We start from the raw sequence: 13,483 nt of genomic DNA on the forward strand, positions 1-13,483 counted from the left end.
GGTTTGTCCTCTTGCAAACAAACCCCATCCTGGGCTCTCACAAACCTGATTCACTTCTGCCCTTGAGCACGAGAGTGCACCACACAATGCCCTGGCACCACATGCCCAGGTGTGACTGTCCCCTGTGTCCCCTCTGTCCCCAGTGCTGCACTGCCCTAGGGACCTGCAGCAGCACATCCTGAGCCCTGCTGGGACACACCAAATTCACTTCTGGAGGTGTCTGAAGTGGAGAGGAGGAGCTCCTGCCCTCCCAGCCCCATGCCCCTGTTAGCTGAGAGGCTGTGAAATCCACAGATGATTTATGTACATGCAGACATTTGTTTTCTGGTGAGTCTATTACAAGGACAGCCCAATCCATCAGCAGCTCACAGAGGCGGTGCTGGTGTGACGTGGGAATGAGGATAATGTCACCTCTGTCCCCCTCTCAAGCCCTGCTGCTCCAGCTGCCTGGCTGCTGGCAGCTCCAGCCTGCCCACAGGGGATAAGAGCATCATCCTCCACTGGAACACAAGTGAGCAGAGGGAAAAACTGCTTACTGTGCTTCTGGCAAAGTTCAGTGAGGGGCATTCATGTCAGGCAGCAAAACTGCTGGAGAAAAGCTCTTCTGGATGTGAGGATGGGGATTTTGAGCAGCTTCTCCCCAGCCATTTGCTGGTGCAGGTCTGGCACAGACACACTTCCCATTGTAGGTTGTTTGAGCCACTGCTGGAACCTGCATCTTCCTGAGGATGGTTTGCTCCATCCAGGCAGCCTTTTCAGTAGGGTTGGCAGTGACCAGTGATTGGGTCTGTGTCCAGGATACAGCTCCAATGTTTATTTTTACTCAATTCATTCCTGTAATGAGTCAATCAAAAGGCCCCCATGCCAGTAGCTAGATTTTCCTTTAGTTTTCCCATCTGTAAGTAGGGAAAACAGTAATAATATCTGATTATCAAGGCAGATGCTTAGGATGCAATTCCTTGGCACTTTGTCCCACAGGCCCTCAGCCCTCACGCTGCTGTGGCACAGGAGATCAAGACACATGGCCCATGCCCACATGTACAATTTGAGAGGAGGCACCAATGAACACTACAGAAAAAGGTGTTTTTTGAGGGTCAGAGCCTCCAGACAGGCAGACCCTGTGGAGACCATGTCCTGGCATCCCCCTCCTGCTGGTGTCAGTATCACCACGGTGCCACCAGGTCTGCTGTTGGCAGAGACTCACCAGGGGAGAAAAGGCCTTTGGGAGTGTGTTACTCCAGCAGGGCTGGAATTAAGAGGGAAATGCTTTCCTTGAGTAGAAAAGGCTGTTTTGTCTAAAACCTGCCATGAGAGCAGAGACAGGAGCTTTGTTGCTGATGTTATCTTGGAGAGGCACCAGAAGAGCTGCCACTCCCTGCAAACCACCCAGGTGACACCACAGTTGTGGCTGATATTAGCCTTGTCCCAGGGGGAGATGTGTGCACATGCCATCGTGCTGAGTGATGGTGGCTGAGATGGAGATGGCTCATCATCACTAATTTACTGCAGAGGGTCATTCTCCCTCCTCTTCCTCCCAAAAGCACGGGCGAACGGGCGCAACATCACCAGCCCTGGCTTTTGGCACCCCACCCCACTCCTGCCCGTCGCTGCCCTCTCTCAGTGCATTAAACAGGGCTGCTGGGTGTTCCCCTTTGCAGGTGCAACCTGGCCCCCGTGCAGGAGTACTCCCAGGACGTGGGCATGAAGACAGACCTGGTGACCATGAACCCCTCGGTGATCCAGCGCGCCTTCGAGGACCTGGTGAACGAGACGTGGCGGGAGAAGCTGCTGCAGCGCCTGCACAGCCTCAACGGCAGCATCCTCTGGATCCCAGCCTTCATGGCCAAGGGGGGCAAGGAGAGGGTGGAGTGGGTGAACGAGCTCATCCTGAAGCACCACATCAACGTCAGGACTGCCTACCCCTCGCTGCGCCTGCTGCACGCGGTCCGAGGGTGAGCGCCGCTCTGCTGAGCTCCCAGCCCGCAGCCCCTGGGCTGCAAAGGGACCCCTGAGCTTCTGGGATCCACAGATTGTTTTCCTGCAGGAAAACAGCAGGAACCAGTTGTTCCCTTCTGCAGACCATGAGGATGGGGGGTGGTGGATGGTCCCTAGATAAGCGTGGTGTTTGTGAGGTCACCAGGCTGGAGGAGGAATTGAGAATCTGACTCCGTGTTCTCAGAAGGCTGATTTATTATCATATCATATCATACCATATCATATCATATGGACTCTGGGACTCTGGAAGCAGTCACCAGACTTTATTAAAAACTTTTATAGGTATCTTTAGTATGGTTTTAGTATAGCATTCTATAATCTATATATTATATTATATTGTATTATATTTTAATTATATTATATTATAGAATTCTATATTCTATAATAATCTATAATCTAGATAGATCTATAATCTATAATCTATATTCTATAATATTCTATAATATATCATATATATTATATTATATTATATTTTAATTACATTATATTATAGAATGCTATATTCTATAATAATCTATAATCTATATAGATCTATATTCTATAATATTTATATTATATTATATTATATTATATTATATTATATTATATTATATTATATTATATTATACTAAAACTATACTAAAGAGTAGAGAAAAAATACAGAAGTTTTTAATAGACTGGTGACTGCTTCCAGAGTCCCGACACAGCTGGACTGTGATTGGTCGTTAAGTTAAAACAATTCACGTGTTGGATAAACAATCTCCAACCACATTCCAAAGCAGCAAAACACAGGAGAAGTAATCAGATAATTGTTGTTTTCATCCCTCTCTGAGGCTTCTCAGCTTCCCAGGAGAAGAATGCTGGGCAAAGAGGATTTTTCAGAAAATGTGAGAGTGACAGATAAGAACTTCTGAGCAGGGGCTCCCCACTGTGCTCTTTGAGTGTGAGGGCTTTTAGCAATATCCAAACCTCCAGGGCTTTCCTGGGGCATCACCATAACTCCCAAGCCTGTGGTTAGGGCTTTCCATGGAGAAATGGGTGAGCACTGAGCTGGCAATGAGATTTGTCACCTTGTGCTTCAGAGACACAGGTCTGACACAGCTCCTCAAGTCAGGGAGCTCCTGTGTGAGCCTGGTTGGGAGGGGAGTGATGTGTTCTGGTCCTGCTGCTCACATAAACAGGGCCAGGTGGTGGTGACTGGGGTTACTCTGAGGGAAGGAAAAGGTCTTTCTGTTCTCTGCCTGATCTTCAGGTGTACAGGAGACACAGCTGGGAATGGTGGGAATGAGGAGGCTATAAAAGAAAGAGAGCCCCAGGGGTGAGATTTTCATGTAAATGACTTGGGAATGGGGTAGGCTCTTGCTTTTGTGCTTTATTTCTCTAGGAGGATCATGATTCTTTAGGCATTTAGGGAGTTGAGGCAGACAGTGACTTTTGCTGGAGATGACTTATGGCAGCAGTTGTCCTCTGATCCTGACTAGACCCTGTTAATCTCACAGGATGGCAATTTCCTTCTGTAGCTTCTAAAAAGCCTCAGCATTAATGTTCCTTGATTTCTGTGAGCCCTTCTCCTGCACTCCTGCACTCTCTGAGTCTGAGCTCTGCAGTCAGCTGGCCCCTGCTGGGTGTTTCCTGTCCCAGCTCAGGTTGTGTCAGTGCTGGGGGTGGGTAGGGGACAGGTTTTGGGGTCATTTCTGCCAGGAGCAGGGCAAGGAGGGGCTCTAGGGCAGCCTGGGAGGGGTGGAGGGGCCCCATGGTGCCTCACAGGCAGCAATAATGAGCAAGTGCCACATCTGCCCCTAGTGTTAGAGGCTTCCCTGGGCCAGAGAGGCATCTCAGAGAAAACACTGGCTTTGAGGTAAGGAAAGGGAAGGAAATGATGCCACAAGTCACAGAAGGGGAAGACAGGAAGGAAAAAAAAATCCCACAACCCAAATTCAGAGCTATTTCTAGCCATAATTGACTTACTTTCATCTGTCAAAATAGAATTAAGCTCCTGTAATAAGCCCTCTAAATCAACAGGGTGCTAATCCTGTGCTGGCAACCATTCCCAGTGCCAGAAACTTCCCATAGGAAGCTTTGCAGAGGAGTTGGCAAGGGTTAGGCATCCCTTTCCCATGGGAGAGGAGGATGCCTCCACAAGCTCAGCTGCTGGGCTTATCTTCCACCTCACAGCATCTCCCTGGCCTCTCTGTGTCCCTGTGCTCCAGCTGGGCTGGCTGGCACACTGGCTGTCCCTGTGCAGCTCCAGCACAGCAGGGCTGGAGCCACCACCTGTGCCTGGCAGGAGCTGCCTGGCTGCAGGAGGTGCAGGGATTCTGGGAGAAGCCCAGGGACTCGGTGCTGTCTCATGCAGGGAGCAATGCAGCTGTGCCTTGGAGCAATTCCTTCCTTCCTGGAATCCTTCCTTCTTGGAATCCTGGAATCCTTCATGGAATCCTGGAATCCTTCCTTCCTGGAATCCTTCGTGGAATCCTGGAATCCTTCTTGGAATCCTTCCTTCCTGGAATACTCCCTTCCTGGAATCCTTCTTGGAATCCTTCTTTCTTGGAATCCTGGAATCCTTCTTGGAATCCTTCCTTCCTGGAATCGTTCCTGGAATCCTAGAATCATTCCTGGAATCCTGGAATTCTTCCTTCCTGAAATCCATCCTTCCTTCCTGGAATCCTTCATGGAATCCTTCCTTCCTGGAATCCTAGAATCATTCCTGGAATCCATCCTTCCTGGAATCCTTCCTTCCTGAAATCCATCCTTCCTTCCTGGAATCCTTCCTGAAATCCATCCTTCCTTCCTGGAATCCTTCCTCCTTTTAGTGTAACTCCACTGAGCTCTCATGCAAGGGATGTGGTTTTGGGCCTCTCAGAGCCCCCAGGGGCTCAGGGGTGCAGCCAGTGAGGGCAGCAGGCACCTGAAGTGAGCTGGGGGTGCTGGGGATGGCAGCAGCCCCTGGCTGTGGCTGGTGTCAGATCCCAAGGTCCAGGTTGGAAATGCATCCACGCCCTCCCTGCTGTGCCCTGGGCTGGTCACCGTGCTGGGGGCAGTGCCAGGTGGCTCCTGGCAGCACAGGGGCAGCACTAATTCAATGATAACCACAGAGGCCAGCGCTGATCCTCGGCAGGGATCGCCCTCCAAGCCAAGGGCGCTGCTGCCTGACCTGCCCTGCTGCTCTCACACTGATCAGCAGCAAAACAAGGATGCCTGCTGATTAGCAATTAGTCTAATGAGAAGTGCAGCCCCCTCAGAAAGGCAGAGCTGATGGGAGCATTCAGCACTGACCCAGGAGCTCACAGAGGGTTCAGCCAGGCTGGGGGTGAAGGGCTGTGCTGTTCTGAGTCAGTGTTAACCCTTTCCTTGGGGTGGATTTGAGAGTGATCCAGGCAGAACTGAATGAACTGGGCACAGCTGAGGGAGGTGGGTGATGCTCTTGGGGCTGTGTAGGAAATCTCTCAGGTACCAATGGGGTTATCTTGACCATCTGCTCAGGGTAATTGATATGATGTGGTTTGGGGTGAAGGAGTCCTTCCTCAGGACCAGAATCACTAGGAATTTACTCATTCATCTTCTGTGTCACTGTCCAGTCCCTGTCATCATCCCATGTTTTTTTGCTTATGAAGGGTCTCCAACAGCATCCTCTGTCTCTGCAGCTCTCTCTGTGCTGGTTCATAGCACTGTGTTTTTATTTGATAGATCTGAGATTTGTGAAACAAATACATTTTGTGGCTAGTGGTGTGCAGCAGAGAATGAACAACCCACAAATCCCCTCAGCACATCCCTCTGTGCTGCAGTGGGCTGCTGTTGCAGAGAGGCCCCATATTCTCCCTTTTTGCATAAAACTACCTTTTATCATCTACCCTGAGTTGATTTGGAACTCACAAAGAAATGAGAAATGGGGGAAGTTTTTCAGCCAAGGCACCCCTTTATTTATTTATTTTTTTTCCAAGGAATAGCACTTCCTACTAAGGCTGACATCTCAGCCAACTTCAATTTGGCCACAAAAGTGTTGCCTTTTTTTTCTCCACTACCAGCAAAATACATTTGTGAGCCCTTGACTTCTCCTTGAACCACAGTATTTATTGCCCTGCTCTGCTTTCCCTCAAACCAAAACTCATTTCAAGTGGCAATTGAGCCTTTTTCCTATAATTTTCAGTGCATTTTGGGGCATTTGTAGAGGGTGCATTGCCGAGATAAGTAAAAAGCATTTGGTTTTGTTGTCCTTAACAGCATCATTTGAGAACATCACCTTTCAAGCTGTGGGGGTGCTTTAAATGTTTGCTGATAGTGGCAGGCTTTTCTCACACAGTTCAGCCCTCACCAGGAGGGGAGAGAGCCTCCAGCATTCCAGTGCAGGAGCTCAGAAAGGAGCCAGCTCGCCCCCAGGGCTGCAGAGGGGGCAGTTTGGTGGCAGGGAGGCACTGCTGTGTGTTTCGGGGTGTGTGCATCCTTACTTTGCAGTGGTTCCATAAAATGTCCCCTGAGCAGTTCCTCTGGCCGAGGGGAGCAAGCAAACCCCTTACAAGTTGCCTGTTAGTGTCTCCAAAAATCCTTGTAATCCCTATTGCCAAGCAGCTTTCATTAGAGAAATAACATGGAATGCAGGCAGAGAGGGAAAATAATTGTGTTGGGAGGTTTGTCTGTCCCTCCTTGCAGGGAATTCAGGGACACATTTCACTTTGTCTAATCTGCTCTAGCATTTCTCACTGTGTCCATCACAAGGGGCTCTTGGCAGTAACCAATTCCAGTCCCATAAGATTTTGTTAAGGGCTTCTTGAGAGGAAAAAAAAAAATTAAAAATCAATAAACCTTCCAGCTCCTTGGCTTGCTCTCCCATTAGGTTTAAATCCAAGCAGCTGTGACAGCTGTTGTGTGCTCTTCAGGACAATGGTGCACCCAGAGCTGCATCCTCACAGCCACAGGGTGCATTCATCTTTGCCTGGGGTGTGTGCCTGGCCCCTCACACCCAAACAGGGGCTGAGCCTTCACCTTTGCAGGGCTCCAGGGCTGCCTTTGCAGGGTTCCAGGGCTGCCTTTGCCATCCATCAGCTGTGGTGGGAGCCCTGCTTGCTCCCTCCTCTCCTCGTGTCCCCATCATGCCACCCCCATCCCAGCCCCCTTTGCCTCACACAGGACAGGTGCAGGTGGTTCTGATCTGTTCCTTTCACTGCATCCCTCCACAGCCTCTGCTTTTCTCTAGCACATCACTAAGCCTCTGCTTTTCCTTCTCAGAGCCCTCCCAGCTCTGTTTCTCTCAGCCTCTGTCTCAGGGTTGGTTCTGCTGTGTCCAGCAGTGTGGGGCCAGCATCAATCACTTGTGGGTTTTCCAGAGCAGCTCCTTCATGCTCCCTCCCTGATGGAGTTCCATGCTCACTGGGGTTCCTCTGAAATACCTGCCCTGGGGTCTTGTGCCTTAAAGCTCTTCCCCTAAACATTAAACAAATGGTTTTAGGGCTGTGGTCCTGCACTCAGGTGAGGGAAAAAGATGTTCAAAAGGGGTAGGGAAAGAAAACAGCCATTCACAAGTGTGTGAGTGGAGTGGGGTGTGAGGGGCAACTGTGAACACCCACAAAGCCTTGTGTGGGATAGATCAGTGGAAATCCTGCAGAAAAAGTCCTTGTGTGAGCTATTATCCTCTCCTCTTCTGCACTTGAGGCACCTTGAACCCGAGCTGTGATGTGTCTGCAATGGGGGCCCAAGAGAGTCAATTTGTTAATCTGGAAGATTCAGTCTTTTCTTTTTCAAAAGAAGTGAAGGGGCATAGAAAGGAAAGGTGAAAAATATAAGGTTATTCTCAATTATTTTCCCTTTTTGTCTGTTTAGAAAAGCTTTAACTTGAGGGTATTAAGTACCATATGTGTTTGAAAAAAACATCACAGCTCAAGATCTGGAGGAGAGTTTTTTATCTGTGGCTCAGAGCTGATTTCCTTGTGCCAAATTACCAAAAGCAGAACCAGGCTACATGGTCTGGATCCAGTCTAGACCAGGAGGCTGGGTTTGGTGTTTGGGCTTTGCCCAGCCTCTGGATAGAGCCCAGGTGACACCAGATGCAGTTTTTGGAGTCAGTGTCAGCATCTGGATGGGGACATGCCCATTCCTGCTTGTCCAGCACAGCTCTCATCACTGCTCGTGGCTCTTGGCTCTTCTGGTGGACACGACAGAGGAAAGGGCTGGACAGAAAAGGGGCTGGGAGAAGCTGAATGGGGACATCAGCTGCTCCCTGGGCTCCAGCACTTCATCTCCATCCACCTAGCTCTGGGTTCTGTCTCCTGGCAGCAGCTCCTGTCCCCCCCTGCACCACCTCAGCCAGGGCGCTCACTCTGGTTATCTGTGCCTGGTTTTCCTGGCTATTACTGGAGCAGGGTGTGTGTGGCAGGCTGATAAAACACTGCTGCCACTCAAGGACCAGCACCTCCACAGCAGCCTGTGTTTATATCACTCTTTTAGGAATTAGCTTTTTTAAAAGAGTCGGAAATTCCATTATTTCAGCTATTCTGATTTGTATCATGAAGTAATGCAGCTGATACTGCTGAAATTTGATTTCTTCATTGACCTATGTCTTTTATTCATTTCATCAGGGCAATGGATTTTCCGTTAACTTTATCCTGTGGGTTAACCCTTACCAGGAGGGTACAAGTCGTTTCAGGTTTTTCTCAGGTTGGTCAGCAGAGAGCAGACCCCTGCCCTGTCTAGCGTGAATGCTGCCTGCCGGGAGGAGTTCTGCACCCAGCATCCCAGCCCAGGTCCAGGCCAGGCTCTTCTCCCCCATTCAGTGATGCTGGGGAGGATGAGCACTCTCAGAGTGGTGGGGCAGGTGCCCCAGGTGTGCAGTGGGGAGGTGCCACCTTCCCTGGCTCGTGTGGCTGCTGTGGCAGCCTAGGGCAGTGGCGGTGTTGCCTCCTGCAGGATTCCCTCTGGGCTGTGAGGTCCCAGCACAGCAGTTTCTTTCCCTGAGAAAAGGCACCTGGCAGAGGTTCTGCCTTAGGAACCTTCTGATCATCTCCAGTGGAGGATGAGGAGATGAGGAGCAGCCAGAACCATCTCCCAGCTGTGGGATGAGACTCTCTGAGCTGCTCTTCTGAAGGCTCAGTTCAAGAAGGTGTCAGGGCTTGTGTCTAGGCTGCCTCCTTACAGAAGATGGCCTTGAAGATCTGATGGCATTTTCCATCTGTCACCACCATGATCTGAAACCAGAGCTGTCTCAGGCAATGTTTCCCTGACAGAATCATGGTTCCTCTTCTGAGCCACATCCTGCTCAGGCTCCTGCCAATCTCAGGAGCTGCATCCCATCCCTGAGGGTTTATTTACAGACACAGCACCAGCTCCTCACTGGGAGAACAGCTCTTAGAACAGAGGTATTGGGTTTCAGGACTGCTCTTTGCTCTTCTCTTTTAATTGCTGTCTCTTTCCATAAAATGTTGCAGTTAATAGTTATGGTGATTGGTGTAGCCAGTTTGAAAAATAATTACTGCCTGCTTCGAGATTATCTTTCCTCCTAATTAAAATCCTGGACCTCACATATTAAAGGTGTGCTGTTGACACAGCATCCCATGTGCGCCCAGACAACCTCATTTGGATTTACAGAATTAATTAGGGTTTATTTCCATCCCCAGCTGTTCTCTCCTGCACCAGGGCTGTGGCTGCTGTCTCAGCTGGACAGTGGTGGGAGAGATAAGAGGAAGGTCTTGCATATTTCCCATCACAAAGCAGTCATTAAAAAGTATTTCCCAGACCTCAGCAGAGGATTTCCCACCTTCACCGTGCAGGAAACAAATTGCAGGAGCTGTGGCATGGCCAGTTTTATGGATTGGGCATTATGTGTTATGTTATGTCATCCATGTGGGTGGTTTGGGACAGCCTGGAGTCCCTCACCCCCTCTCAAAGCTGCATTGAGAATTTATCATGCTGCATGAGTGAGGTTTTTGCAATGCCCTGCCTGCAACAAAGGGAAACTCAGACAAAAGAGCCAGGTTTTAATTTTCATTATTAAAAAAATGACTTGTCAGTGTTCCCTACCCCAGTATTATCAAGTGAGTGCTCACTAGCTGCCGTTGGTGAGCTGGATACACTGGGTTGGTGGTGGTAGAGCTGGTTTTGGGTGGTGGTTTGTGGACACTTGTTGGGTTTGGTAAGGCTTTTTGTGTGTGCTGGGCTGCAGAGGTCAGCATGTGTCCATAGGGTGCCTCAGAGCCTGACCCACGTCATTTTTCTCACTGTAAATATGCATGAAGCCTCATGGTGATGTGCATGCCCTGTGCCTCTGTACAAGCATCACTCCATCTTGCTGCCAGGGTCCTTGGATGTTCATGGAGTATTTACAGCCTCTCAACAAAACACAAAAGGTAATATTTTGGGAGGGCAAAAGGTCACCAGTATTTTTCTGTGTACCCCAGCTGGTAAATTGATAGAAAGGAGAGTTTTGAGGCTAAAGCAGCTGCAGGACAAACCCAGACAGTTGTCCTCACTCAAAACCAGCTGCTTAATATGACTTGACAGTTCTTCCCAGGTGGCTTCCCTGCTGCATGAGGAGATCCTAATTCACGGTGTTAAATGGTTGTGATAATCTCCCATTTCCCTCTGCACACTGGGGGGCTAATGTGCTTACCCATAAACTCATCAAGGAGGCTGCTTTATGGTTACCTGTGGGAGCAGGTGGCTGTGGCACTGCAGTGAGCTCTGCTGGGTCCCCAGCACAGCCCCATGGCTGGGCAAGCACAGAAAATGCTGATGATACTGCTTTTTCCCCTGTTTCTTGCTCTGGTTTTGTGCTGGATGCCAGCATGAGCCAGGCAAAGATCTCCTTCCCAAAACATCATACTCATCCTTTGCTTGAACAGCCCTGGACGTGCCACCCCAAAAAACTGTCCCTGTGCCCTTCTTGCATATGCTGAGGAGGTCACTCTGCTTCCAGAATTTGATTCACCAGAAAAGTCAATTTTTTTCTCTTATCTGGCTGAGAACAAGCAAGCACGTTTTGTGCCTCGGTTGCTAAATTTTAATAGCTTTCTTGAAAAGCTAATTTGCAGGATTAAGGCTCAGCTCTCCCAAGGGTTCCTGCTGTCTGAGCACCAGACCCTCAGGAGCCCAGCAGAAAGTGCAAATGAGGAGCAAGGCACTTCCTGGGGCTCCACTGTGACTGCAGGACCTGCCTCAGGATCCCACACATCTGGAGAGGGCACAGAAGTGCCAGGTGCTCTGTTTGTCCAAGGGGCTGCCAGTCACTCACCTTTAAAAGTAATCCAGGGGCTCAGAGAGGCTGTGCACAGCAGGATGGGCGGCCTGCACCAGCCCTGCCTGCTCTGGGGCAGTGCTGCCATCAGACATGCTGGGGGAGGAGGGAATGTGCCTGATGGGGATATTCTCTACCTCCCCAAAGCTTTTGCTTTCTGATTTTGCTCCTCTGACAGTGTTTTCCTGAGCGAACCAGATAAGTTGCTTTTGCAATAAATACGGGGTGCTGGAAACATTTTCTTACAGGATGTTGATTCTGCAATAATTTTTATCAGCAGCCCAGAATACTGATACCATTTCTGCTGTTGCATCACTCCATCCCTCCATGCTTGCCCTGTTCTTTTTGCCATCCCTCATAAAAACTAACGTGCTTCCCAGCAGTGAGCACAGCTGACCTCCATATCTCACATTTTCTGTTGCAGTGTGCCATATTGTGTGTCTGATGGGCTCATGCTGCCGAGGGTGGTGATGAATCCTGGTCCAGGATCACAGCAGCAGTGGCTGGGTGTAATGGGAACTCAGCAGTGCATTTTAGCTCTTTCAGCCTGGTGACCCTTTGTTCCAAGGCAGATGTTTTTCTAGCCCTGTCGTGTTTGCTGTCAGAGTAAAATCTCCATTCATCAGTGAAAGCCATCAGCATGTGTTTGACTGTGTCTGCTTCGAGGGGTTGTTGGAGTCTACTTGACACGTGGATGCTTTGGTCTGTGGTATTGATCTCCAGGGTTGATTGGAAGATAATTGTAGGCTGAAGTACCGAAGGCCACTGTTGCAAGCAATTTGTTTTTCATAAAGGATTGTCGAGGCACGAGATGCTTCAGTGCCATGGCAACAAGTGTGATGTAACCAGCAGGCAGAGAGCAGGAGCATGCAGTCCCTGGAGAGGCTTTTCCTTGGCATGGAGAGCTCTGCCAGTCAGAATCCTCTCACTTTGCATCACCAATACATCTCAGTGAGGGGCTGGAGAGGGGAAAAAAGGTGCAGAGCAGGGTGTGCTGTGTGAATAACAGGCTCCATGTCCCTTTGCAGGTACTGGCTGACCAACAAGGTGCACATCAAGCGCCCCACCACCGGCCTGCTCATGTACACCCTGGCCACCCGCTTCTGCAACCAGATCTATCTCTATGGCTTCTGGCCCTTCCCCCTGGACCAGAACCAGAACCCAGTCAAGTACCACTACTACGACAGCCTCAAGTACGGCTACACCTCGCAGGCCAGCCCGCACACCATGCCCCTGGAGTTCAAAGCCTTAAAGACGCTGCACCAGCAAGGAGCCTTGAAGCTGACTGTGGGGGAGTGTGATGGGGCCACGTAGGCTGGTCCCCAGGCACGTTCCTGCACAGCCACAGGAGGAGGGAGGGGGCAGAAAGGACGAGTGGTGCCCGCTGGGGTTGGTCTCCGTTAAGGCGCAGCACAGCGACACAAATATATCTACATGGTACCTATATATATTGACCTGAGTGTTATAACTGTTTGGTGTTCACCAAGGGAAGGGCAGGAGAGATGCAGGGGTGTCTCACAGGACTGGCCTGGGCAAGACCCCCTTTGCTGTGGGGCTTGCTGGACTCGAAGGGTGTTTGCCTTCCACGGGAGAGGTGTGGAGGTGGCCTTGGTTCTGCGGGTGTGTTGGGGATGGTGACCGTGAGCCGTTTGTTGTGACTGGTGCCAGGTTGGTAGTTAGTTTGTTTGGCCAAGGGCAGCGAGGTGCACCCTTGGCCCCGTGCTCGTGGCGGGGAGGGGAAGGGGAAGGGGCAGGGAGGGGGTGGGCAGGGAAGGTTTGTTGGTGGCTCTCACAGCCCAGGGTCCCGTGGCTCCGAGCGGGAGCCGGGTCCTGCTCCGCAGGGACCAGTGCCCAGATCCATCCAAACGCGGGGTGGGCACAGCCTTGGGAGCGGGGGAAGCCTCTGGGGCTGCGGGAGGTGGCAGGGAGCAGAGCTGAGCTGATCCCAGTGACACTCACGCATGTGAGGGGCTCCAGAGAGGCGCTGGGCAGGGGGATGGTGAGGAGGATGCTGAATGTTTCTGCTGAATGTTGAATATTTCTCTTCCTTTTCTGAGGAGCAGAGATGCTGGAATGTCACAGGAAGGAGCTTTGCTGCCACAAAGCAGCACCATTAGTGTTGAGTAGTCTCACCGTGTCACAAGGACACCCAGCATCTGTCAGGGCTTGTGAAAACCATAAGTATATCCAGCTCTAATTCCTCAAATTCCCAACTGTTCCCTCTAAGCAGCCTGCCTTCTTTCCTCCTCCAAAAACTGCCAAAATATGGATGATAGGCCTAGACCCAGC

The 13,483-nt window shown here is 50.4% G+C and overlaps 1 protein-coding gene across 1 annotated transcript in view; it reads left to right on the forward strand.

Annotated features, from left to right (window-relative positions):
- The window catches only part of ST8SIA2 (ST8 alpha-N-acetyl-neuraminide alpha-2,8-sialyltransferase 2), a 30,209-nt gene extending 17,569 nt beyond the window's left edge, over positions 1-12,640 (forward strand). The window contains exons 5-6 of the mRNA XM_066558748.1: positions 1,659-1,952; positions 12,223-12,640. Of these exons, the coding sequence (XP_066414845.1) occupies positions 1,659-1,952; positions 12,223-12,508 (580 nt within the window). The 3' untranslated portion in view covers positions 12,509-12,640. The remainder of the gene's footprint in view (positions 1-1,658; positions 1,953-12,222) is intronic.
- Positions 12,641-13,483: the final 843 nt, after the last annotated feature.

The sequence above is a fragment of the Molothrus aeneus genome, chromosome 13 (genome assembly GCF_037042795.1).
Source record: "Molothrus aeneus isolate 106 chromosome 13, BPBGC_Maene_1.0, whole genome shotgun sequence".
Lineage (NCBI taxonomy): Eukaryota > Metazoa > Chordata > Aves > Passeriformes > Icteridae > Molothrus > Molothrus aeneus.